The sequence below is a fragment of the Gouania willdenowi genome, chromosome 1, assembly GCF_900634775.1.
Source record: "Gouania willdenowi chromosome 1, fGouWil2.1, whole genome shotgun sequence".
Taxonomy (NCBI): Eukaryota; Metazoa; Chordata; class Actinopteri; order Blenniiformes; family Gobiesocidae; genus Gouania; species Gouania willdenowi.
The window spans coordinates 30,080,247-30,108,010 of NC_041044.1; the positions used below are offsets into that span (position 1 = coordinate 30,080,247).

The 27,764-nt window shown below is 37.7% G+C and overlaps 1 protein-coding gene across 2 annotated transcripts in view; it reads right to left on the bottom strand.

Annotated features, from left to right (window-relative positions):
- dlc1 (DLC1 Rho GTPase activating protein) overlaps window positions 1-27,764 on the bottom strand; it is an 89,724-nt gene that overhangs the window by 56,276 nt on the left and 5,684 nt on the right. The window contains exons 3-5 of one of the 2 annotated variants that reach the window (XM_028467662.1): window positions 24,773-24,907; window positions 24,402-24,518; window positions 9,975-10,005 (exon numbers count right to left, since the gene is read on the bottom strand). In XM_028467662.1, coding sequence (XP_028323463.1) covers window positions 9,975-10,005; window positions 24,402-24,518; window positions 24,773-24,907 — 283 coding nt within the window. Of the gene's footprint in view, window positions 1-9,974; window positions 10,006-24,401; window positions 24,519-24,717; window positions 24,908-27,764 lie in introns of those variants that run through there. The other variant, XM_028467711.1, reaches the window with a different exon arrangement.

Here is a 27,764-nt window from a genome sequence, read left to right on the forward strand (position 1 = left end):
CGTTTTCCCCTCAGAATCAGAATCACTTTGTTGTCATTGTACCAGTACAACAAAATTAAAAAGTGCAATCCTTAAGGTGCATAGGTACCAAGCATTGTAATAAATAGGTAAAAACAAATAAAAACTAACATAAGAAACATACAACACAACATTCATTCCACATTTGTGGTTATTGCACTGTTTCTGTTATTGCACAATTCCCTATCAGTGTGTGTGTCCTGGGTTAGGGTTAGGGCTTTTCATCTTGTTTGTCCTTACTTTTATTGTCCTGAAGCGCCTCACCTCTCTTTCTGTTGTTATCCCATTTTTTTCATCTAAATACGGGGCACCGCCCACAGTTCTTCTGCCCCTGTCCTCCCATGTTATAAGTGTTATATGTGATTGTCTTTTCATGTTTTCTTAGACGGGACGAAACTGAAATGAAATTTCATTGCTTTGTTGCTCTGTAACATGAACAATGACAATAAAGTTGATTCTGATTCATTATTTTTCACACTAGGCTGGGAAATCAGCCAATTCTGCTGATTGCTCACCACACCAGGGTAATGTATCCTATGTTGGCTTATTGCGGTCTGCTGATAACATTGTTCTTATCACAGCTCGTTAGCTTTACGGTCTCCTGAGGTTGGCTGAGTATGATAAGACTGAATTCTCTTATTCACGGCCCTTTCACTTTTGTGATCCTTCAACTCTGGAAGGACCTTTTTTTTTTTTTTTTTTTACAGCAGCAATACAGGAAATTCAAATGTAAAAAATGGTGTCACAACTTTACCTTATGAGTTTTTGTGGCAAAATCAGAATATATCAGTTTTTGTGTCGCAAAGAAACTAGCTCGGTATTACAGAAGTATAGCAGTACTTTCCTTCTCTGCTTCCTTATACCTATGATAAGGGGGCAACACGCAGACCATAACCTGGATATGAGGGTAGAAGACCTATAGGTAGTAAATGACAGCAAAAACAAGGACGTTTTTATACCTCAGGAAGGAAAGTGTTGCTTAATGATTCCTGCGTTAAGCAAAAATACTACCTGTACGTGGTGTGTGAGCCGACACAGAACGGGGTTACCTGCCGACATACTGACCTAGAAACGAAAATGAGGAGGCAGAACGTGTCTAGGGTGGGAGGTGAACAGCACATGAGGGGCTAACATCAAAACACTTGTGAAAAACAATGAACATCTGTCTTTACAGCATGGTGAAGAGTGTTTGTGTGGGTGGGCCTGAGTGTCACTACAATATACAGTGAAAGTATCTTTGATGCAGCCATAGGTTTGAGGTCTTTTGTTGATTAGATATGTAAAATAATTAATTTTAGATGAGAGATCATTTGATGGACGTATAAACTTTAGTAGAAGTCACATTTGAGATACACTGAGAGTAGAGTGTGAATTTCTTAGAAAACCATTCAGTTTCAATGCTTAGCAAACTTGCACAGAATGTAAAAGATAGATGGGTTTTTGTGGATGATGTACATTAAGTAGACATGGGTGACAGGCGGCCAGGAGGCCACATGCAGCACTTGGCCTAATTTTGTGCACAATGCACAAAATGACAGAAAAAAACACCAGACAAAAACAATAATACACTAAAATATACCAGAAAATACATCATTGCAGACATACAGTGAAAGACAAGAGAAAAAACACAGAAATCTCTTCAGAAACACGCAAAACTACTGCAAAAATAAGCAAAAAAAACAACAGTAAAAGACAAAAAAAATCTAAATAAAAGCAACAACAAAAATACAGAAAATGACTCAAAAAAGATACAAAATTACAGAAAATGACAACAAGAGTACACAAAAAGATGAGGAAAAACACAAAAAATTACTCTGCAAACCCACAGTACTACAAACAAACTAAACAACAACACAACTTAACAAGATTGTCTCAACACAAATACACAAAATGACTCAAAAATACATACATTTTACTGTAAAAGAACAACATACATGCACAAAATGACTTATAACAAGCAAAGCGACAACAAACACACAGAATGACAGAAAAACACAGTTCCTCTAAAAAAAACTCTTTGTTCTTTCCTGTATTAACGCTCAGATCGGTCATTATTGTAAATGCTGACCTATGTACATAATGTGGCCCTTCGATCAAACTAACCCCAAGGTGTTCTATAAGTTGCCCACCTCTGATATGCTGTAAGTGAATAGCTGTGTACCTTTGTTTTTTCAGTCCGATTTTGACAAAAAAACGACACAATGTACCTTCAGAAGAAATGTACACATCTAAATACAAGCTGATTTTATGAATCAAATAATTTACAAAGGGTTTTTACAAGTAAAATAAGACAAGATATATGGTTTAGCTACTATGAAAAGCTGTCTATATTAGTCATCTGCACTGGCTCAAGCACAATTAAGACTCAACACCTTGTGTCTGTTCAGGATTCTTTCTTTAGGAGAGAGGATAGTTTTGCTGTTGCAACATTGGGAGTTCAGGAGGCAGAGTTCCTGTTGTAAATTCCCCATCATCATGCTGTGGCTTCCTATTCCAAGCAACGAAGCAAAGAAGATGAATGCGAGAAGAAATAGCTTTTGGCAAAACTTTAAGAGAGCTACAGTAGTGACTCACAAAAATGACCGATATTTGTTCACCCCCTTACACTTTTTGAGGACGCTTCAGTGATTCTGTGTCTTTTTGTGGGAAATTAGAGATAACAAATTAAGAAACATCTGCAATTCAATTGTTAGCCTCAATTAAAAGTCCTCTTACAGTTAAAGGGATGAAAACAATATGCTCAGGTATTTTACAGTACAATCATCTACACAGGAAGTAAGGGAGAGTTTTTCACCTAACAGAGACAGTAGCTGCTAATCAGGAAGGGAAGGATGTTGAAGCAGTCCCTGACCAACATGGGAGGCCAAAAATGTGACCTTGCACAAACACAGTTACTTCTGTACAAGGTATGGGGCTGGTAGCAAAAAGTAGGATAAAGAAGGCTTCATCAAAGTCCAGGAACAAGTACCAGAAAAACAAACATTCATCTCATGAGCTATTATTGACTTGGCTCCAGACTGCAAGAAGTTTCACAGATTAGAGCAGTGTCCTTAAAGGGCATGTAGCAGCAGAAATGCAACTTGCATCGTAAATGAGAAAAAAACATTCATTCAGAAGAAAGTCATTTTACTGTGACATTCCCAGATTTAGTTAGAAATGCACTATTTTGAAGACTAAAAATGTGACCAATTAAAACATTTGCTCAGTTACAAGCCCTGTAGAGATAAAGATACACTGTTCGATTATCTTGATGTAGAAATTACACATTAGTAATGGGTAAAACATTTGTATTTGTTTTCTAAATAACCCTAAAGGTCTCAGGTATATGCAAACTCAGGTAAGAAACAATTAATAGTCAATACACAATGCTGCTGCCAGAACAGTTTAAGCTGTGGTGTTTCTAATTTTGTCTCAACAACAAAGTCACATTATTCCATCCTTACCAACTCTCCCACAGCCAGGCCAAAAAAAAGGGACATGGCTTGAGTTGCCAAGATACTGAGTAACATCAGAATCTCTGTAAACAGAACCATCCTCTTGTTTATCATGAGTTTAGTGAAGGTAGAGCAATGCTTGCATATGCTTTTTGTGATTCCCAGAATACATGGGCATGAGGGGCCTTTGGTTGATTCAATTATATTAGGTGTTGGTTAAAGCTGATATCCAGAGTTTCATGTATGATTCTTTTGAAATGCAAAAAAAAAAAATACCTATCTAGTCTTTCACTATGTTCTACTGCCGGTGGTCATTCATATACATCAATGTGTATAAGTCCCTCTTTCGTCCTATTGACCCCTATACAAATGGAAACCCAGCCAATAGGCTTCGACTTCCTGTTTTTGAGACTGTCAATCAAAGTGAATGCAGAACTGTGCATGGAAACAAGGCCGCGCGTCACAACAGCAAACAGGTAAATATGATTTTGGCTCTTACCTGACCGATAGACCTATATCATGCGCGTGCAGAAAAGTCGAGGCGTAACTTCTGGTAGATTAGGAGAGGCAGTGGGAGGAAGTGGAGCTGTCGAGGGCGGGATATCGAGACATTTCTCAGAAACTCCGGATAACAGCTTTATACTTTATCATATAAACTGAGAGAGTTAGAAGTCAAAAGCAGAGAGGGAGAAGGAGCTGGAGTATTGTCATTGCGATTTTGAAACTGGGACTGGAAGATAATTGGGAGTGTGAAAATCTTGAGGTTGAGAAAATATTCTGTTTGAAGGAGATGAAGCCTGAGAGCTGTACCTCAACGTTTGACCACTCATCGGCTGCTTTTGATGTCCATAGGAATATATACGCCCATGGTTTCTCCTTTTTCAGAGAAAGGTAGGAGGTAGTACTTTCCTCATTTTCAATGGATATCCACCTCTCAGGGCCAGCTTTAGAATGTTTGGACCTAACTGGTGAGGCAAGGCAAGGCAAGGCAAATTTATTTGTATAGCGCATTTCATACTCAAGACAACTCAATGTGCTTTACATGATAAAACATTCAATTGTTTAAAATCAATAAGAACATTTAAAATCATCAGTAAAATCAATTAAAATCATCAGTAAAATCATCATGACATCAACAACATGACTAAAAATCTCTCTCTCAATCATATGCAGTAGAGAAAAAAAGTGGATTTAACTTTGATTTAAAAATGTTCACATTGGATGCTGACTTCAGCTCTGCTGGCAGTTTGTTCCACTTCTTTGCAGCATAACAACTAAAAGCAGCATCACCATGTTTACTGTGAGCTCTGGGCTCCACTATCTGACCTGTGTCCATAGATCTGAGAGACCTGCTGGGTTCATACCTGACTAACATCTCACTGATGTATTCTGGACCAAACCCATTCGCAGATTTATACACCAGCAGCAGAACTTTAAAGTCTATTCTGAGGCTGACTGGGAGCCAGTGTAAAGACTTTAAAACTGGAGTAATGTGTTCTGACCTCTTTGTTCTGGTTAAGACCTGAGCTGCAGCGTTCTGAACCAGCTGTAGCTGTTTGATGCTCTTTTGGGGGATTCCTGTCAGAAGACCATTACAATAGTCCAGTCTGCTGGAGATAAAAGCATGGACCAGTTTCTCCTGATCTTTCTGAGCCATTAAACCTTTCACTCTGGAGATGTTCTTTAGGTGGTAGAAGGCTGTTTTTGTGATAGATTTGATCTGACTGCTGAATGTAAGATCTGAGTCAATCAGAACACCAAGGTTTTTGACTTGGTCTTTAGCTTTTAAAGATCGAGACTCAAGATAATTGCTGACAGCAGTCCTCTTTTCCTTGTTACCAAAGACAATCACCTCCATCTTGTCATGGTTTAGTTGAAGGAAGTTTTCACTCATCCAGCAGTTTACTTTTTCTAAACAGTCACACAACACCTCAATGGGACCATAGTCATCTGGGTTCAGTGATAGATATAGTTGTGTGTCATCTGCGTAGCTCTGATAATCAACCTTACAGTTGTGTAAAATGTGTCCTAGAGGAAGCATATAAAGGCTAAACAGAAAGGGTCCAAGAACAGATCCCTGAGGAACCCCACAGGACATTGGTAATCTGTCAGATTCAAAGTTTCCAATGCTTACAAAATAGCTTCGCTCCTCCAAGTATGACTTAAACCATTGCATTACTTTTCCATTTAGTCCAACCCATGTTTGCAATCTGTGCAACAAAATTGTATGATCTACAGTGTCAAATGCAGCACTTAGATCCAACGGAATGAGAACAGATACTTTTCCTGAATCAGTGTTCAACCTTATGTCATTGATCACTTTGATAAGAGCAATTTCAGTGCTGTGATGAGAACGAAAACCTGACTGAAATTTATCAAATATTTTGTTGAATGTTAAGAATAGACTCAGTTGGTTGAAGACCACCTTCTCAATGATCTTGGCCATGCATGGAAGGTTCAGTGTTCTCTTTTTTAACAGAGGTTTCACAGCAGCTACTTTCAGGGATTTTGGTACGGTGCCTGATTGGAATGAGCAGTTAATTATCTGACACAAATCAGTGACAATTGACTTTACAACAGTTTTAAAGAAGTTTGAGGGTATTGTGTCAAGGCAACATGTTGATGGATTCAGCTGCTGAACAGTCTCCTCTATTGTTTTGGGGTTCACTGTAATAAACTCTAACATTGTAGTTTACTCATCCCTCAGTGGTTGAAGCTGTTCAAGCTTTTTGTGATTTTGCTGGTTTGTTCTGATGTTTGACCTTATTGATTGTATTTTTTCATTGAAATATACAGCAAATTCATTGCATTTTCCAGCTGACAGTAATTCAGGGGCTATCTGATCTGGGGGGGGTTGTGAGCTTTTCAATTACAGAAAACAACGTACGAGAGTTGTTGACATTTTTGGCAATAATTTCAGAAAAGTATTGCTGCCTTGCTTTGAACAAGCCATCATTGAATTTTCACAGACTTATTTTGTACAGTTCTAGATGAATTTGGAGTTTTGTTGATCTCCATTTACGCTCAGCTCTTCTACAGTCAGATTTCAAATTCTGCATTATCTCAGTCCTCCTCCAAGGTGTTTTCTGTGTGTTTGGTTTTCTCTTAGTTTTGATTGGAGCCACCACATCTATGACATTACAGACTTTTCTATTATACTCATCCAGAAGATCATCAACTGTCTCAGCACTCAATGTTGGTGTCATTGCTATGGCTTCCATAAACTGTGCACTTGTGTTCTCATTTATGTACCTTTTCTTTAAACACACATAACTAGGGGGAACAGATGTTACAGTCTCTAGGTAAAAAAAGACACAGAAATGATCAGATAGAGCTAAGTCTCTTACATCAACAGCAGAGATATCAAGGTACAATGTGTTATTACTAGAAAAGCCGCAGAGGTTTTGCTTTGAGATGACTTTTGTTGTAATTAGCGCTATATAAATAAAGTAGAATTGAATTCAATTTTTGTCTTTAATGGAGAGTTTGGATGGATGGCTGGGTATGCCTTTATGAACCAGTCTCTGATGGTTCTTAAATGATTTGGGGTACCTTTACTAGCCTTAACACCCATCAGAGTCTTTCTTGTCATATTCTTTTGCATCTTTGGGTGTGGCCAAATACGCAAGCAGGTGGGAAATTTCAAAGTGAGTAAAAAAACATGAATAATTCTGGAATTCCAATAACCAGTCATCTCTATTGCCAGCTGCTTTTAAAATTAGCGAGAATTTCCAGTAACACCAGCGGACATCCAAAGACAGGATGGCGACAAAGAGGAGTACAAAAGCTAAAAGCAAAACGGAAACACAAATGAGACTGAGGCAGAATTGATGAGGAAACATGTTAACAGGAACCACATACTCACGAATGTCAGGGAGCTCCTCCTGTACAGGATCCCACTGAGAATACTAAAGAACTTCCAGTCCCCCAACTTTCCCTCCTCCTACTGATGAGATAAGCGAGACTGGGAGCCCAGGTAAAAGGTCATGCCCTACGTCTGCTGGCATTCGCATGCTCATAGTTGTTTTCTATATCCAGACTGCTTTATATTTAGATCAGTGAGACGCAGTTCAGCGCCTCTGACTTTAGCTATTCATAGAGACAAGCATCTTTAAAAGAAAAGTGTTGACAAGCAAAAACACTGGTAAGAGAGATAGCAAGGAGTGATGATGACTTTACGGAAAACAAACACGTGTCTCTTTTGTTGCATTTCACAAAGTTACACAAAACCAATTATGAAAAAAGACAAATAAAAAAATATGGCGGTTTATCAGACCTACAAAGAAATCTGAGGTGATGCAGGTTAGTGTATAAGTGTAGATGCTCATTTGAATGCCGATGAAATTCCAAGAAAAAAACAAAAGCTGGATGTAAGTTTGTCTTCACACATTAAAACTCTGCACCATTGTTCATTGATGTAAGGCAGCATATTCATAGAGCCTATTAAAATGGAAAAGCCATAACATGATCTACTCGTAAACGTGAATCGAGCCAAAAAGGTCAATAACTGCCATGTTACAGAAAGTGGGTTGTGAAAACCTACGTGTTGATTTCTGTTGTTTTTTGTTTTTTCAGAGAAAGAGAACATTCAGCCATGAATGAGCCGCGGCAGAACCTTTAGGCCATGGTGTGATGTAACACTGTCACAATTGAGTCATTCCCAGGGCTTGAACTGGTGAGGACATGGAAAAAGGCTTTGAAGTGTCACAATGAACACTAGGCTTTGTGCTCCCCGAAATTCTCTGCCAAGTCCCTTTGGACCCCCATCCCCCTCCAGAGTCCTAGCTTCCATTACACCGACTCAGCAACGCACGTTACATAACTTTGGTTACAGAAAGTCTGCCTGATTTCATTGATCAAAAGCAACCAACCAACCAAAGTCTTTCCCATTGGAAGTGTGTTTGAGAAAGCTTTAGTGAGTAACATTTATTTATACACTTACATGAATGCACAAACACACACATACTTGAAGTTTCTGCATAATTCCTAGGAAAAGTTTCCAGACGGTGGCTGAAATGAAGCGACAGAAAGACCTAGCGACAGTGTGCCAGGACTTCCATCAGGCTCAGAGGCAGCAGGGGTCAATATGAATGCCTCATCCCCACCTCGTCCACTTCTCTATTGTTTACTGGTGGACTGACGACCCAGGGGGGTGTTTAATGAACCCGGCTCCCCTCCTGCCTGTCTGAAAGTAGGTCTGTCCAAGCCTTGTACATTATAGGACGACCTCTGACCACAGAGCCAGCAATAGAAGAAGCAGTCATTACAGATTACTGAGTCTGTTCTTTTTTGATTGATTCATTATCATAATGTACAGAATGAGCGACATCATCAAAAGTGAAGTTAGAGAGTGATGACAAAGCAAATCAGTACAAAGTTTAAATCATTAGCCTTGATAAAATATGTATGATGGGAACCAGGGTTGGTTTCAATTATTAATGTAATCGTGTAATTGATAATTAATTACAGTTATGGCATAATTAGATTTGTAATTTTGAAAATCTGTTGCTGTCGTAATCGTAATTAAAATGTAATTGAGTTCAGATAATTGACTTTGTAATTGTAATTGCCATGAAAACTATACAAATTGTCATTTAGAATTTAAAGCAAACCTGGGGAATCATGTTTTTGATGTACAGCTCTACACATATGTAGTTAACAATTATACAAAATTAAGCTTTCCCATATTTTGTCATTTAAAAAAATGTTAGAACCTATATTTTTATTTTTATTGATTAGGAAGCCTAACAAGGTAACCAATTAATAGAATAGAAATTAGATGATAGATATTAGTTTTTTGTGTATTTTACAGCTGATGTAGGACCGTTTATCATAAGTGATGCTAACAGAAAGCTAACACAAGAATTAGGTTCACTTTTATGAGGTTATTTATTTCAGGCTCAGTAATTATCATTAATTGTAATTGAATTTTAGTAATTGAGAACATCATTGTAATTGACTTTCTGAGAATAAAAAATTATTGTCATTTAATTGTATTTGGAAAAAATGCTGGTAACTCTCATCGTAATTGAACACGGGTAATTGTAACTGAAAAATGTAATTTAATGCACACTCTCGTACTTGAAATCTTGATGAGTTTCTGCTACGCTTGTTTGCGTAAAAAGACTTGTTTGTTAAAAAGACTTTAATGAGGGCAGAAGCCAAAAAAGAGGTGGGTTCAAAAGTTTTGAGCACCAGGCTCGACATGCAGTCTGGCGCTTATCTTACAAAGGGCGACAGGCTTGATGTTTGATTAGATGTGCTTTGAATCTTATCTACTTCTGTATCCACTGTCTCACAGAACCACAGTTTGCCCTCCTACATCAGCATATTGCAGCCTGTCCTCTCACAATGCTGTGACGCACAGTATGGGGATTCTAGACAAATATGAATCATGTTGGGTAAACAGACTTCATTATTCATCATTTCTGATGAAGCAGCCAGCCAAAGAATTGAAAAAAAAGCCTCATGCTATCATGGTTGTCGATGATTCACAATAGCAGGAAGATAGCGCGGACTTACCAGGTTTTTCTTTTTCAGGAACAGTTGTGCTCTGTAAAAGAGATGAGAAAAACAGATTACAGTACTTTGTGATAATTGTGTTTTTCCGTTCCATGTCTGACACCAAACAGCGATTCACACGCAGTCAACTGAAAAATTGTCAGATTTTTCCAACATACCATAGTGCGAGTGAGATGTTTGTCACTGCTGGAATAAACACGTTGCAAGACACACTGCGGACTCTTATGTACAGTTTCATATGCCGTTTGAACAAGTCGGTGAATACAGTAATTGGGTCCCTGGTTGATGTCATTTATAGTGTCATTCGCTATCAGTCGAGGATGTGGAGGCACTGAAATTGTTATTTCTTGTATTTTTGTTGGTGTTTGTTATATCGTGTCCCTGTGTCTCTTTGAATTGAATTGAATTGAATACCAAATTTCACTTTATATTTTGAGGAACAAAATTCTAAACATTTTAATCCATAATAGACGGTAGCTATATCTGAGACTGTGTTATGATAATTATTCAAATTCACACATTTACAACCATCAATGCACAATTCCAGTGGGAACATTCTCTCAAAAAAGTGACAAGAGTATGCAGTATGCGTCAAAAACGGAGAAATAAAATCCAGAGATTTGTAGACGGTGGTAATGTGAAAGTTAAAAGTGCCAATGCAGAGTTTGCTGATGGGAAAAAAAAAACAAAAACAAAAAAACATTTTAATTATTAGTCATGCCTGATAAAACAACAACCAGAGACATCTGAGCTAACAATGCATCATTTCAGCTCAGACCACACAGCACATTTTCTTCTATGAGTCAATGTTGATTTAGCTCACCAGCAAACGGTCTGCAGAGACGTAACTGATAAAATCCCAACGGCGTTGTGTTGCCATAGTAGATTCTCAAAATTCTGCACTGTTAATTTGGCCTTCTTTGGATTTGTACCTATTTTAGGAAATAGGACAGCATCAGCACAGGGGCTGTAATAAAAAAACCTCAGTAGAAAAGTGCATGTGTGCATGTGCGTGTGTGTATTTGGTGCAGCAGTCACTTGGAATGCAAAGGTTTTTTTTTTTTTTTTTTTGCAGCTGACTTTTGACCTTGGGGTCTTTGGCTGATCTCCACACCCTGTTTTAATCGTTGAGGAGATAATGCCAAGAAATGATGATGTGTCTCAAAACACTAATCTGACTTCAATCCAATCTAAGATCTTTTGTCTTAATATGTTACATATGACAATAATGAATAACCTCCCAGGGTATTTATGCAAAATAAAATGCTGTTCAACACACATGGTCACCATTTTGTCATAAAGGACTGTCATATCCTGAGGAAAATATAAAGATACTAGACCCAAACATTTATCCTTTATTTATTCTTTATATTTATCATTATTATTATTATTGTCTCTGGTTTGTTTTTTGTTTTTTCTGTTCTTAGCTGCAACTACCAAGTTAATTTCCTCGTACTGTCTTTAAACTGTACTTGTCGAATAAAAACCTTTCTGATTCTGATTAAAAAAAACATACTGAATGCTATTGTTGAGAACGGTCTCAGTTAATACATGTTATACTTGTAATTTAAAGTATTAGTATTGGTTTTGACCAGATTTTTTTGACAGATTTTCTTACAGGATGAACATAATGCAGTGATTGTCTTTACTTTTTGCCCTCTGTGACTGTAACGGTGAGTAAGCATCTGATTTACGTTCAGAGATAAGCTGGAAAGAATTTAAACCGAGGGCACAACTTCCTGCAATATTCACATTTGCTTCCCGACTAAGAAAGTTTCTCAAAATATTTCAACAAATGAAATGAGACGCTTAAAAGGGGACATAATGGACCATTGCTCCAGGGTTGTTAGTGGATCTATGGGTTAGTAATTGTAGGTGAGGATGGAGGAGGATAGGATGTGTATAACTGGTGGTAGATGGTGTTCAGAATGCCATGTCTTTGTTCTTAACTATCTTCTATGTTTGGGTGTCACACACACACACGCACACACATGCACATACACACGCATCACTGTACTTGTGTTTGTTGAAGCTTGTTTTTATCTCACTGAGTCTGATTAAAGTTGCCTTTGTATAATATTGAATATTCATGTTTTGGTTTTTTTGGCAAAAGCTGCTTTTAAGCCCCTCCCCCCCCTTAATACATTCTCTATCTGATGCTGATTATTGGCCTAAAAAAATAAAAATAAAATATTTAAAAAATTTAGGGAGAAGCAGGGCGTCCACTTATTGGCCTGTCTTTAAATCATACGTAAGTACAGAGCAACGACAATGAGGTAAAATCAGAATTTTCAGATTTTCAGTGGGTGCTATTTCCTTTGTTTTTCAAGTAATTTTTTCATGCGCAAAAGCACGAATGTAGCATTCTAATATAAGCTCACAACTATCATAATGCTTTTTTGACCTTATTATTTATTTTAAAAAAGGTTCCTGAAAATGTTTTGTTAATATTCACTAAATAATAAAGTCTAAGACGATTGCTGTACTGATTTTAAGAAAAAATGCTTGAAACATCACATCAGTCGACCGTCGATAAAAAACTGACCAATGATTAAAAAAAATATGATTCTCATGATACGATTGCTAACTTATATGAATACAACAATTTATTGTTGTAAAGTTACAGTAGGCTAACTATTTATTGTAATGTATATTATAATAATGTTTTTTTGGAACATAAATGATTCCTTTTCGTATTGAGTTTTATTATAATCGTGTTTTTTTTGGAGAATAAACTATTCCTATACGTATTACTTACTCAAGTTGTTGACTGTGGTGTTGGAACCTCTCCTGCCTCGTATATTGAGCAGTTGTACATTTTTCCCCAAGAAAAGGAGCCATTCAGCACTCGTCAAATAACATTAGCTTTGAAATTGAATTTTCAATCAAGCAAAAATTCACTTTCCGGTAGTGCGCATGCTCATAATCAATCTCAGTATGAAGTAAACTCAATAGAATACAAGCAAAATCGTGGTAATCCTTTTATTAAAATATATTTAAACTTTTTTTTTAAAGTCATCTTGTTCAAAAGCAAAAATCAGTAACTGGCTGAGCTTGACACCAAATGGGAGGTCTGCACACATTGTAATTCATCCTTCTTATTGTGTAAATACCAAACCACGGGTTTCTCTCAATGACCCATGAAGTAGCTTTAAACACAGTGTAAATCTCACCTTCACACGTAGTCCCATTAGTCCAAATATTAGCAATTACTTATGATTAAATGTCAGTGAGAGGCCACAGAGGGCCAGAGAATACCACTGTTTTCATAGCACAGTGCACTCACATCGGTTCTTAATGTTTACATGTGCTCCCTTTGTGATGCCAGAGTGCAGGTAGTCTAAGTATTGGGTTCACCAGTCCATGTCAGACGTCCACTGGGGAGCGCAGTCTGCTGGGCACACGTGTATCAGCTGCCTCATTTACTGCCTGTAATTTCCTGGAAGTGAGGGGTGGGGGTTGGGGTGCATGCTGGGTATGGCATGTACTTGCATTAGTGTATAACTTTTATCATTTAGCCAGCAAGCATGTGGTTCTGCATGATTATCCAAGGTTAGAATAGTTACTACTGTGGCCCGTTGTTGTGTTCAGTTTTAGTCCCCTAAAATATTTTAAAGTTAGTATAAACTATTTAACATGTCAGTGTAAAATGATGGTTGTTTTGGGGACGTTCACGAGTAACATAAACCAAATCTACTGAAATTTAGACATTTGGATTAGTTCAGCTGTTTTTTGTTTTTTTTTATTATTCTTTTTTCAAATGGAAACGAAAAAAGCCCTGGTCCCCCCACTAACACCCCCATCACCATCTCTATGAAGACAATATTACCAGCAGCACTTGTATATACTGTATGTATATATCCATCTTTTATTTTCTTTTATTATTATTGTTATTATTATTAATATTATTATTATTATTATTATTATTATTATTATTATTATTATTATAGTGTTTTTGTTTTGTTTTTTGGTCTTTGCACCATCCATAAAGTTAAATTCCTTTTATTGTTTTTAAACTGTACTTGGTGAATATAACTTTTTCTGATTTTGATTTGGAAAAAGTTTTAAACTTTTAAAGTTTAAAAAAAAATAAATACATTTGAACAATTTTACATTTAGCAGGTGCTTTTATTCAAAGCAACGTACAACACCAGCAGTTTGGGTTAGGGGCCTTGCTCCACATCAGTGATGACCAAGGTTGGATTCAAACCCTTGACCCTTCAATTACTAACCCGCTTCCTAACCCATTACACCACCACTTAACAACCCATTTCTTCCATACAAAAACATATGGAAACGCTATTCTTCTACTTGCTGACTCAGGTACTTGAGGCTTTACTGTAAACCTTTTCATATCACTATATTTATTTTTGAGTAGCTCATGAAGCACATTGTGTAACCATCCTGTAGTCTGCTGTCAACAAAAATGTCATGATGGCAAAACAAAAAACACTACAAACCTCACGTCTGTGTCAAGGTCACATTTTAGCCTGTGAATGAATAAAATGGTGCTTCAGCTGAGTCACATAAAGATGTTTTGGTGATGAGTGTACACACTTGCTTTTTAGGGTCGGGGTGTTAGTCTGACATGTTAAGCATGCCATCGGCATGTGGCTCTTGCACAACATACCCCGACAGTTCACCAAGCCATTTTCAACCCTATGGCCTCCCTAAACCCATCCCCCTTCTAGCGATGCAGCTGCAGTGTGTGTGTGTGTGTCTGTGTGTGTGTGACCACCCATGGTCTATGCTAGCAAAGGATTAGGGGGCTCAGTGCAAACCCAAAACTTTTTTTCTGTTCCACTTATGGCAAACGGCTATATTGATGTGACGGCTTATGTTCAGGTATAAGGCAGCATCTCTCCAGCACAAGATGCACAAGCTTAACCATGTGTGATGGAGCGAGCTGAGACGTGCATGTTCTCCTGTTCAGGAACCTCTCTGAGATGTTATCTGTAGATTGTTTCTGTTTTTTAGACTAACGCGGATATGCTCTCTGCCCTGCATTTACAAAGGAATTTATTTTCCATGCTCAGTTGACCTAAGAGAGCACATGTGTGGGGAAACGTGGGAAAAAAAAGTTTCCTTCAAGTCTTGGGGAAAAGTGTAATTCCCCCTTGGCCCTAAACCCCTTCATACTTTCTTTCTTCACCCCCCCCTTTCCACATGTAATCATTTCCACATGTTGCACATGGAGTGTGTCAACAGGAAGTGATGTGATGAGTTGGTGTAATGATGTGTTGGAACATTTCCTCCAGAAAAATGTATATTACTGTCCAGATGTTGAAGTTAACCACTTTGAAGGAAGAAAAAAAAAAAACTGTACAGGGTTAACATTTGGAATTCATCAACATTCTGATGACGTCAGACGTTCACTCAGGCAAACACTAATTCCATGAAAACATTGCAAACTTACGCCTGTGCATATTTACATGCACCAAGTCAAAGATAGCACTCATTCGTTCACTAAACCTTGCATCATTTCTCATGTTCTCAACAGAGAGACTCACACTCACAAACCCAAGCAGTCAGCTTCTGGATCCAGGTAGCGTCTGGGGGATTTAAAGCTGAACCCCTGGAGCATAAACTATGAACTGCTCTCCTGAAATCCATGACGAGACAACAACTCTTAAGAAAATTCCTCTAATAGCACCAAACTGAATCGTCAATAATCTCTGGGATTTTGTGTCTGCACGTGAGTGAGATAGGTGAATGCAACTGATATTTTATATGATAAAAAATCAGATAAAAAGTACTGTATAGGCCTCATAGATCAATGAATCAAAGATCATTTGCTTGAAAAAAGTGCTAATGATAAGGCTGATTTGATCCTAACCGTAAACTCTCTCTTTTTGACATTGTCGGAAGAGTTTTGTGCATTGCATTGTGGGATGTGGATTCCAGTAGACGGATGCATAAAAGTGTTTTTGCTTCATTCTCTCTGTGATTTCTTGTCTTTCTTCAGCAGGAAATGAGGACAGTGATTCACTTGACAGCATTTTTGTTATAGTTTGTTCTCTCTATATTCCGTGATATCACCTCAATCCGCAAGACATTCAATTTCTGATTTGGATATCACCGTGTAAACACCAAAATAAACATCTGGCATTTTTTTGCCACCACTTCTAGCTTGTGAGAATACCAGAACAGTGTTGGGAAGCACAAAGTCACTTTGGCAGTGTTTTTAGAGGAAACCACAAGAAATTAAGGTAAGAAACAAGTGAAAAACTTCTATGCATCTGTCTACGGGACTTCACATCCCACAATGCAATGTGCAAAATGACAGTTTCATTCAAAGGAATGTTGATGGTGGAGATCAAGGAAAACTTTCAAACAGCAACTTCAACCTTTTACATCTTTTTTTGAGCAAATGATCAATTTTGATTTCTTGATGGATGAGGCCTGCACTATGTCTTCGTCTGACGAAAAAAAAAATGTCTCCAGCAACTTTAGTCGTTTATTTGGTATCAGGGTTGGGGTCAATTATAATTATAATTGCAAAAAAATGTTTGTGTAATTGTAATTCATATTTTATAAAAAAAAAAAACTGTCATTTACAATGTAAAAATAACACAAAACTGGTGAACGATGGTACAGTTCAATGGCTTACAAGTAGTAAACAATTATTAAAATATGTTTTTTATCAAGCTTACCTGTCAGTTCTTTGGCAAACGTACTTTGGCCAATCGGTAATGGAGAAACGAATAAAGGTGTTTGTTTTCCGTTTTTTCGTTTTCTGTGCCAAAGCAAAAGAGCTTGAATTTGAAAAACAAGGCGTTTTTCTGTTTTTTCATTTTGGTTTTGGAAACAAATATCAAATAATGAGTGTTTTTTTTTTGTTTTTCATGTTTTTGTTACATAATGATATTTCTCAGATGATAAAAACAGTTTTTGGTCAGTTGACGACAGTGACCCTCCAAAGACATTGATTTATCAAAAACAACCCCAAGAGTTGGACAATTCAGTCATAAATTGTCCAAAACATGGACAATCAAACCCAAATCCAACAGGTTGTGTTTTTCTCTCTTCCCCAACACACCTGAGTCTAATTAGCAACACTGCACCTGATCAGAATGCTTGCTAACGATCTTCTCCTTGATTCACTCATTTCATGTAAGAGTGTGTACTGCGTGTGTTGCCTTTTAATGGCAAAGCGACTGGAGTCAATGGGGATAAGCCTTACCATTCCAACTAGAACCAACACCAGCCAGTGGATTAGCTGCTGACAATTCTTGTTGAAGACAGAAAGTGGGTTAACAAGAAGGATTAGTCTGTACAAAAGTGCAGTGTCCTCATCGCAGCGCTTGTTGACTGATGAGAAAAAGCAGTTCCTATGGCTTAACCGGGTCAGTGTTTTACAACAATGCTGAGCAGTTCTTGGCTTTTACTTTCCACTTTATAAAGCCTTATAATGATCTGAACCAGGTCAGTGTAGTGTTTTCACGCTGATCCTAATAAAATAATCACTGATCCCATATTTAGACACTAAGCTGTAGGGGTATGTATTGCCTGGCATCTGGCAATACGATTCGTATCCTGATACATAGGTCACGATACGATGCCATACGATATATCCTGATATTAAAGTCTAAGGCGATTACTGCGATTTATTTATTGGCATATTTTACACTCAAAACATTAGCTTTAACATGCCATGTGCATAATATACAATCTGCCTGTGGCTTGTAAACCAACTTTGACTTTAGTGCAACATGACTTTAGTGCAACTTAACTGAGGTTTATGCCTAGAACAACAACATAAATGCATAAAGTTAGTACTTTCTTTTTAGATTTTATTGAAAAAACACAAACTGGTCAACATGCCCATGTTTCAGCGCACTTCTTTGTGCAGTTACAATGTCTCCTGCAGTGGAAAAGACTTTTCTGGTTAAATAAAGGTAAAAATAATATATATATATATATATTTTTTATTTTTATTTTTTTATTTAAAAAAAAATCGATATGGATGCATTTAGAATCGATCCGAGAATTGCGCAACGTAATATCGCAATATATTGCCGAATCAATTTTTTTCAACACCCCTATTAAGCTGTATATATATATATATATATTTTTAAAAGCCCTAGGCCAGCTACTAATATAATTAAGAAGCGACGATAAATGTGATGTATTGTGCAAAATGGCCAATAGAGGTAATAAACACAGCAAGGGGAAAATTCAAAGGAAGACCTTCAAAACAAAAATATAATTAAATTAAAACTTTAGTTATATTGAGTGCTGCCTACATTTCCCTTGGCTTGGTATTGTGTTCCTTTATACGAGTAAGTCTGTTTCTTAGCAGTACCGTTTTGTTTGCTGTTCTTTACAATTTAGAATACTTTTATTATCAGCTTCACGGGTGCTTCTAGATGCCTTTGTTTTCTTACATCCTTAAGACCTACTGTCAATGATGTTCCATTTATTTCCACTTAACTGCACACTTTTAATGTCATCAACTAGTAATGAAAAAGGAACAAAGCTATTTTCTAACACAGTCATAACTTAAAACATATGGTTAACATGTGTATTAAAAGTACCACAATCTGAAAGGAGCCAGTAAATCTGGTTGTGACAAAGCCAGTAAAACATAGTTGTCAGGCATTAGAGGGACCATACAAATGGGAATTTGCCTTTTAGCACGATGTAAACTTTTATGTGATGACACATTTTGAGAAACTCATTGTTGAGTCTTTGAAACAGCAGAGCTTTAATTTTTTGGGGAGCAGAAACTTGGTTATGTCATCAAATCTAATAATATATTTAGGTTATATGAAATTTCTTTCTGCTTGGTAAAGGGTAACAATCCCTTTTCTGTTGCAGGACTGGGACTTTAGCCTTGGATCAACAGGAAAAACAAGATTTCCTTCTGGGGGTTGAGGAGAAGTTCTTTTCTTCACATCCTGTCCCTACCATAAGCCCAGGCTCTTTTTTTTCCTAAGTTGCATTTTGTAAACCACAGCAGGTCTGTGTTTGTCTCCTTGTTACAGCTGCACTCAGCTAAGGAATGACCTTGGGGACAAGGACACTACACAAAGCAGCGAGCGTAGCCTCGACCAGAACCGCCACAGACAGCCCTGTCTGTGAGTCAATGGTGGTCAGTTTCATAGCTCGCCTATTCATTTGGCCAACTCTATTTCTTAGGCCAAATATGTTGGAATGTTGGCAGCAAACATGAGTCTGTCTGGAGCTCATTGTATTGACTATTGGTAAAGGACAGGGATTGCAAAAAGGGGAAGGTAAATGATAAAATAAATATATGTCAGTGAAAGTAAAGGAAAAGACGAGGGTTATTCGGGTTATTCGACATTTAGAAGGTGTGGTTTGGCTGGAGGATGTTTGGGGACTCTGAGCCTGCCAAAACGGAACATGGAGGAAGGACAGAGCAGAGGTCTGCTCGTGACCTTAGCACGCAAACCACAGCGCTCCTATTGTCCACTAGGCCAGAGACAGATAAAGAGCTATGTTAATAGTAAGCATAAATATCTGACAGGGAATTAAGTTCATCCGCTATTCCAAAAATGTCTCATCTGTGGCCATGTTTACATGGGAGCTTTAATTCCCCTTTAATTCAGCATAAAAGTGAAATACTCTTTAAACACTTAATTCTGAATTAAATTTAAATCCAAATTAGGAGGATGGTTTATTCCGATTTTAATTCCGAATTAAATAATTCCTCAACTCGATCTTGTTAACAATTAATTCCACTTTAAGTTAATTACAGTCGTTTTGCGCATGGTCGACTTCTCGCAATGACACGCTGGTGATGACATAATCCAAGGTGGCCGCCCGGACTGGAACCGAGATTATTTATTTAATAAAAGCCATCGAAGACTTGGATATAATGAAAAGAGTGGATGGACAGAAGTATAAACATGTGGACATTCACACGGAGACACAGACTTATTACGCACACACGGACATCAGCAAACGGAACAGGCTTCACAGGGGCATGAAGCTTTTTTGCACCAGGACGGGTGATACTAAAACCCAGAAACATCCAGAAACATTTCGGAGACATACCGGAGTAAATGCATTCACAGGCTGTAGTATAACCAAGTTTATCATTGTACCGGTTGTTAGAGCTACTATCTTTACCAGGGAGCAAATATTTAATCCTCGTTATTGTTTTCCGGAGATTTACTGGGTATTATTTACCAGTTAGTTCCTATTTCCTTCTCCTGCTCAGCTGACCAAAGTGAAACTGTATGTTATTGTCGAGCTGCTGCTTCAAAACTACAATCAAAATAAAAGTGAAAATCGTTCTCATGTGGTCTATAATGTAGCCGACAATAAAAGGTTTGTTGTGCATTTTTTCCTGATACGTCACGTTCACCCCCTGTCCAATCAGAACCCTTCCCAACCCCCAGACCTAATGCGGAATTGATTAAATTCAATTCAGAATTACTTGTTCCATGTAAACACAAAGCAGAACACTTTAATTCCGAATAATTTAATTTGTAATAATCAATTCCAAATTTAAAAAAAAAAAAAACATCATGTAACTGTGGCCATTGAATCAGTTATCACAACTTTGCAATGAAGAACTATAAACAAATATGGTACCATTTATTTTGGATAAATAACACATTAATGAACTTACTGAGAGCAGGATGATCACAAGCGTTGATCACATGTATTTGCTACACTAGCTGCGTTTCCATTACCTTTGAAAATGTGCAAAATCCAAATAGCGCAATAAAAACTGGTAATGGAAACACCTTCATTTTGAAAAAAACGCTCAAATATTGCGGAAAAGTTTTTATCCTTTTATGAGGAGGAATTTCAGACGCTTCGATATTGAAATGTGTCGCAGAAGCGCTATGGAAACACGTCGCAGAACTTGATGTCTTTGGTCACATGACGTGACATATCTGGTAACATGACCCCGTCTCTCCGAGAAAATAAGGCGCGGTACGTGTAAACAGAAGAGACGACCAGCACATTTCTTTGCATTATACTTAAAAGTTATTACTGCCACATTAGACATAAAAACAACAAAAGAATACAGAGAGTTATAAGGAGGTTTGGAGCGTCCCGCGCATCTTCCTGCAGTGAAGTCTCGCGGGATGAGATTTCACAGGAGTTACGAGGCTTTAGCCCAAAACAACCTTCAATGGAAGCAAGTTCAAAGCTCAATTATACTTTGTTGACATTTAGAAATATCGCTTTTAGTTTGCAAAAATCTGTAATTGAAACCACGCTACTGTTAGTCTGCCCCACAGGCAGAGTACAAAGACTACAGACTATGGCCAAAGGGTTCAAGGTCGTCCTGTTATGGAATGTTTACCAAAGAAAAAGCCTTCGAGTTACTACTGGGCTGGGGGGCAGCACCTTCTCCTTTACCGTATGGATGACATGTAAAACACCTCTGTGTTACATTTACCACATGGCAAAGCTTTTTGTATTGCGTCTTATTATAGATTCTTTGGGGATTCAGCCCTATATGCGTTATGCCGGTGGGAACACTCGGCGCTGAGGATGACTGATATGTTGTTTCCGACTGTAACTTTCAGAGGAAGGTGGTCAGAGGTCAGCAGCTTCCACCCGCCTCTGTGGCTTGGCACATCCTTGGCTTTGTAACTACAGAGTGCTAAAAATACACCTGTATAACAAGCGGCCCTTTACACTACACATAATCCAACTGTTAGTTTAGCTCCCACTCATGGTAGAAAAATGTCCACCCTTTCAGAGTAATGCTTCTCTTTATGGATTTCATAGCAGTTGGGTTGGTGGATATTCCAGTTTTCTCCGAAAGTCAAATAAACTTGTATGTGAGATTTTCCAAAATGACTTTGAGTAGAATGGGAGTTTAACTACTATTTTCCTTCAATCATTGGTTCATATAAACCCACCTTAACATTTTTGGCAGGATATGAGAATTGGAAAAGTTCTAGGTTGGGTATGTAGCACTTGGATAGAGCCAGAAATAAACCCTCACATTGGTACATCAATGAAGGCTAACATACAATCAATGAACACAGTCCATAAACCAAATCAAAGACACCTGTTGCAACACAACAACCACTGTGGAAGACACCTGCTACACAAAGTAAGTAATAGTAACCTGCCAACAAAAACATTCTGGAAAAGAATAGCAGCTTCATTCTGACAGGAAAAAAAAAGCAAAACACCTGCTATGGCACAACATCCACCACATGTCCGCCCTACACTCCATGTAAGAATAACAGCCACCTGCTGAAGGCTAACAATAGACAGCAGCTATAGGCTAGCAAGGAGGCAAGAGGGTCTTCACATGAACCCAGTGCCACATCCATAACAAGCCAAGTGAATGTCCATTTGTCACAAGCATTCATGGCCACATACCACCACTTTGCATTTATTACAGTTACATAAAAACACAGAACAGTGTGGGAGTGATCTCTGTACGATTACATTAAAGTCTTTCACTGAGCATCACACAAATGTCAGCTACCTATTTTATGATCTAGTATATTATGGAAGTAATGCAAAGGTGAAATGATGACACTTAACTATTATCTGAATGCATGTACATAAAAACACTGGGTGAGTCACACTGACTGTATACAAGACATCAAACAATAAAACAATGACTGCAATTTACAAGCCATTTTGATCCAATTTCTATACATACATAGACAGGAAGTAGTTCATTTTCGGTCAAATTCTACATTAGAAGATTAAATGATTTTCTGAGTAGACTTTGCCCTTAACTCTTAAGCTAGGATGACCAGATTTTTAAAATTCAAGTAATGTAACCAAAGACGACAACAGGTTTTCAAAAGAAACAATTTGCATTTGCTTTTAGTTGTAATGAAAAAGGTAGAAGGTCACATAAATTAAATATATTTTTCCTTCCTTTTAAATGAAATGTATTATTGCTTTTCTTTTTGGCATTAGAGGAAGCGAACGACTATTGTAATATTGTGAATGCCATCGACCAATCTGCATCAAGTTGCAAACGCGTGGAAGACTTTTGAGCTTTTTAATTGGTTTACAATTACAATTACAAGCGCTACTATTGCAACAGCTGTGATTGACAGCTCACAGTTCACAGAGATCACATTTTTAAACAAAATGCGCTGCTGCTTTCTGCGTCTTGTCTGTTAGCGACAACAGACCAGACGTCTATTTCTTTATAAACGGGACAACCGGGAATGAGCTTGTGAAAAACCATGACAAATCAATGGTTTGGAGGAAATGGACCGGGACACGGGACGTAACTTTGAAAACCCGGACTGTCACGGGTAAATCGAGACGTCGTATCCTGTAAATTCAATCGTCTTCATAGGATGTTTGCCTACGACATCTACGATGTGAACTCTACTGATTAAGTAATATAAGGTTTTCCCTCCACGCTGTTCCTTCCTCTTCTCACATCTGGCCAATGTTTACAACATTTAAAGGATTTGTATTGTCTAGCAAAAAAAGATTAAGGGGGCGTCAGAACATTTTGAGGCTGAAAGGACTCCGAAGTCCCCTGCAACTATTAACTAAGGAGAATCCTCTTCATGAGGTCATCATCTCTTTGGCCTCAATCAATCACCCCACAGGGCCTCCACTGTAAAAGCCTTCTATTAGGCGCAGTGAAAGCACTGTTTACCCAAGCTTAGTCAGTTACCTTGGGTTACTGTTGGAATGGAGGTGGAGGAAACTCAGCTGCAGACATAATACATCACACACCATTGATTATGTCTATCTGTTGTTTAGTTGAGGAAAACTTCAGCTTGTTTGTGTATTGCAATAAAATTGGGAAAGTGAAATTGTGTTGAAATGTAATTATTTAATATTGTTTTACAGAAAATGTAAATATAATAAAAGAAAACGACAAGACATTGTGGGAAGTAGACTGTTGAATGTTATAAGTTGAAAGGACAAACGTTAGCAGTTTAAACCAGAGGCTAACATCTTAGTAAAAGTGTGTTGTAGCCTCTCCCCCCTCTCGTTGCTTTTTACCTCTTAGACCCTCATTTTGACCCTTTTTCTGGGGTGAGGGGATCTAGATATTTGGAACAAGCTAATTACGGCGCTTTACGTCTGCTTAGCTAAGCCCGAAGAGCTCCGAGACATTCCTTTAATTGGAAGATTCACTGTGTGTATGCGCGTGCATGTGTGCGCGTGCATGCAAGGTGCGTGTGTGTAAAAGAGTAGCCGAGTGCAAAATCTTAAAATTATGGGAACACAAAAGAATGCAGACAGCAAAACAAAGCGCTAAGCCAGTGTTTCCTTTGGGTTTGTACTCGTACAGATGGATTCCTCGGTTGTTGTTTTAGATTAGTTTTTAATCTGCGTCATTTCTTGCAGAATTAGAGATAAATTGTAATTCCACAGTGCTTAGTGGGAAAACCAAATGTGCTATGAGAGCTGTTGCTGCTGAATCCATCCATCCATCCATCCATCCATCCATCCATAAACCATCCATCCATCATCCATCCATTCATCACTCACCCCACTTTTTGGTTTCGCTCCCAGTTCTGAAAGCGTGGATTCTGAGCGGGTCACATTGGGGGATGTCGATGATTGCTTTGCTGATAATAAAGCTGGAAAACCCCCAACATTAAGCTCCTGCAAGTGAAAAAGAAGCGATCGATGGCATTTCTCAAAATGCCCAAGTATGTCTCACACATTCTAGGTTTTTTTAAATGCAAAATGTGTGAAACAGACAGTTAAGGCTAAAATAATGCACCTATATTCTGGAAGTTGCAGTTGCAAAATGAATGCAACAATGTGCGATGCAATGAAAAGACAAAAGTGTGTTAATAACCATGTAAAAGCTGTGGTGGGATTCATTCAGCCAGGTCTTAGGCAGTAGTGCTCACCAGGGGGTGTCGTCTATGAAGGGTTGGGGTGCTGTCCATGGATGAGGTGGCGCTAAGAGCATTCTCTATTTCCTGGTCCAGTTGATCCAGCTTCATCAGCAGCAGCACCATCGAGTCCAGGCGAGCATGTTCGTGCTGAATAAAGACACAAATCACAAAATGACATTGTCACTGCAAAATGTTGTTGTTTGAAAATGTTTGAGTGCAAAGTGACCTTGTAGGATTTCTCTAAAACTATGTCAAAATGCAAAACTACTTAATCCTTTCCTTCCATGAATAAATTCTGAATGATTTTAGTTTATTAAATCTCTTTTTATTCACGCTTTAATGGATTTTCTTTTTCCAGGGCAACCCTTAAATTGCTGAACACAAAGTACAGAGGAAAAAAAGAAGACAACACGTCCTTTCCTGCTGGGGATATAATTTGTCTCTTTATAAAGTTAAGACGAAGAACATTGTGTCTCTTTTAAGAAATAGTTTAAAGGCAAACCATTAAAACAATCAAACTACCTTGGGTCTAAAAAACTATTTTTCCAGTTAGATGCTCATAATTTTATATTCACTCCATGTTTTTCCTTTGATTTCTTTGGGCTCTGTTTCTGCTTAATGTGCAATAACAAGTCTAACACTGACCTCAGGTGGTCTTATTCCAGCAAAGCAAGCCTGATGATTTACAACAAGCAACTAGTCTTGCTAACACCCTTGTCATCTGCTGTCATAAATGCTGTTTTGTCTCATGCAAAGCAATCTAAGAACGCCAACATTTCTTATGCACAGTGTTTGTCTTTAATCTTACTATTGGGTGTGCCCCTTGACTGAGCTTCACCATAGAGAGATCCAAATAAATGTCATAGCTGGTCCAATAGTCCCAAAAAAATACTTTTACAATCTTTGTAAACAGACCTTGTTGAACACAGAGTGAGGGTGAGATCATGAGACACAAAGCAACTGTGCTTTTGTATTTCTTAAAGTTACAAAAAACCATGGTAACGTGAAAGTAGAGCTTGTTTTAACGTGATTTGTTTTCAAGGAGTGTGAAGAACAGAGATTAGGTCCAATAAATTAGCTAATTTGCACACAGTATTTAACAGGTCAGTGAAGTGGTTGCCGTAGTAGTTCTATAACTAATTTAAGGTTACAGTGCATGGACGATAACATTAATGTCAGATGATGTGTGAGTAATGTTTGAGGAACAGTGGGGGGTTGTGGATCTTGGATAGATTGGGCTTTAACAAAACTATTGCCTCAAACCAGTGTCTGGCATCCAGCTCCATTTCTAATTAGGTCTTATGACTTGTGCTTACATTTATTTTCCAGTTAGGGTCCAATTAGACTGTCAAACGATTTTTCTGTTGGGTTTGCTGGGAGAGCAAACAGAGGCTAATGCGTAACATGGAAATGCTTCGACACTGATGCACTCACAGGCATTCCAAGCAAGAGGCAGCGTGCCCCACAATGTCCTTTCTCCCTGGCAGAGCACTACAATAAAACATTGTGCCATGGTAAAACAATGACATCTTTACGAGGACTTACTGAATGAACAAAAGCATCTGCCTCGGGATGGCAATAACCCCCTCCCAAGGTAACAAACAAGTGGAGCTTCATAGAAATAGGGGACTTGTCTGTTTCCATTCTGTCTTTCCAATTTTGTTTCAAATAAACATGCATGTAAACATTAAATATTTCATACTTTCAATTCCTACATTCTTCATATCCAAGTGTGTAACATGTTTTATTAACATCTAAACCAGTGTTTCTCAAATCGAGGTACGAGAGAGAGACAGAGAGGGTAAAAAAACAAACAAATGAAAGCATTAAAAATATAGGGTTTTGTCATGTTTATATTTCTTAAAAATGATAATAATACTGAATATTACCAGCAACTCGCAAAATGACAACAAAAACAAACAACATAAGAGAAAAATATACTGAATAATAAAAAGAACACACAAACAAAATTACACCAAAAACACACACACACACACGAAGAGAGAAAAATACTTACTTTTACCAGCGACACACAAAACAACAACAAAGACAAACTAAATGAGAGAAAAACACACAAGATTGCTGCAAAATACACAAAAATAACAGAGAAACATACAAAAATGACATAAGAAACAACCAAACAACGTCAAAAACACAATAATAAAATAATAAAAACAGAATAATTTAAATAATACCAACAACACACAAAAACCCGGACAAAAACACACAAAATGAGATAAATATATACTGAAAATTAAAAAGAACAGACAAACGACAACAAAATATACAAAAAGACACCAAAAACACCTAAAATGATGATAGAAATGATCTTAATTAGAATATGAACTGTAAATACAAGGATCGGTCTTGGTCCAACAGGGAGATAACCGGAAATGAAAGAAACTTTAGAATTAAATCTATTCAGGAAGCCATAATAACTGTTTCATTCTACTTATTTACAAAATGAGATTCTTTCAAATGTGTGTTATCAGTCATTAATTCTATCATTACGTTCTATTGTTGTTGTTTCACAGAATTCTGAGCAAAATGTTGTCATCGGACAAAGGGGGTACTTGGATTAAAAAGTAAGTACTTGAGCCAAAAACGTTTGAGAATCACTGATCTAAACTACACTTTTCTCTTCTGATTGCCGTAACACCTCACAATTGTTTAGCTCAGTCATTTTGTTCATTAATGATTCCAAAAACACCAAGATTGAATCGATAAATACTGACAGCCTAATGGACAGGGATCATGAGCACTCAGGGTGTCGTTGCCAAGTCAACTGCTGCCAGAGAAATAAGAGGCAATCCTGGCCTGGGGTCAGGATAAAGCCTTGTTGCTAAAACAAATAAATAGAGAAACAACACACAATATCAGGTTTGAATTAAAGCATCATGCAAACCAGATGGCTGCTTTTTTTTTTCCAGAGTGGGGGACACATTTGTTGATAAAATACCATCATGTTAGGACTGTCTCAGAGAACATCAGGATGAAATCTCTT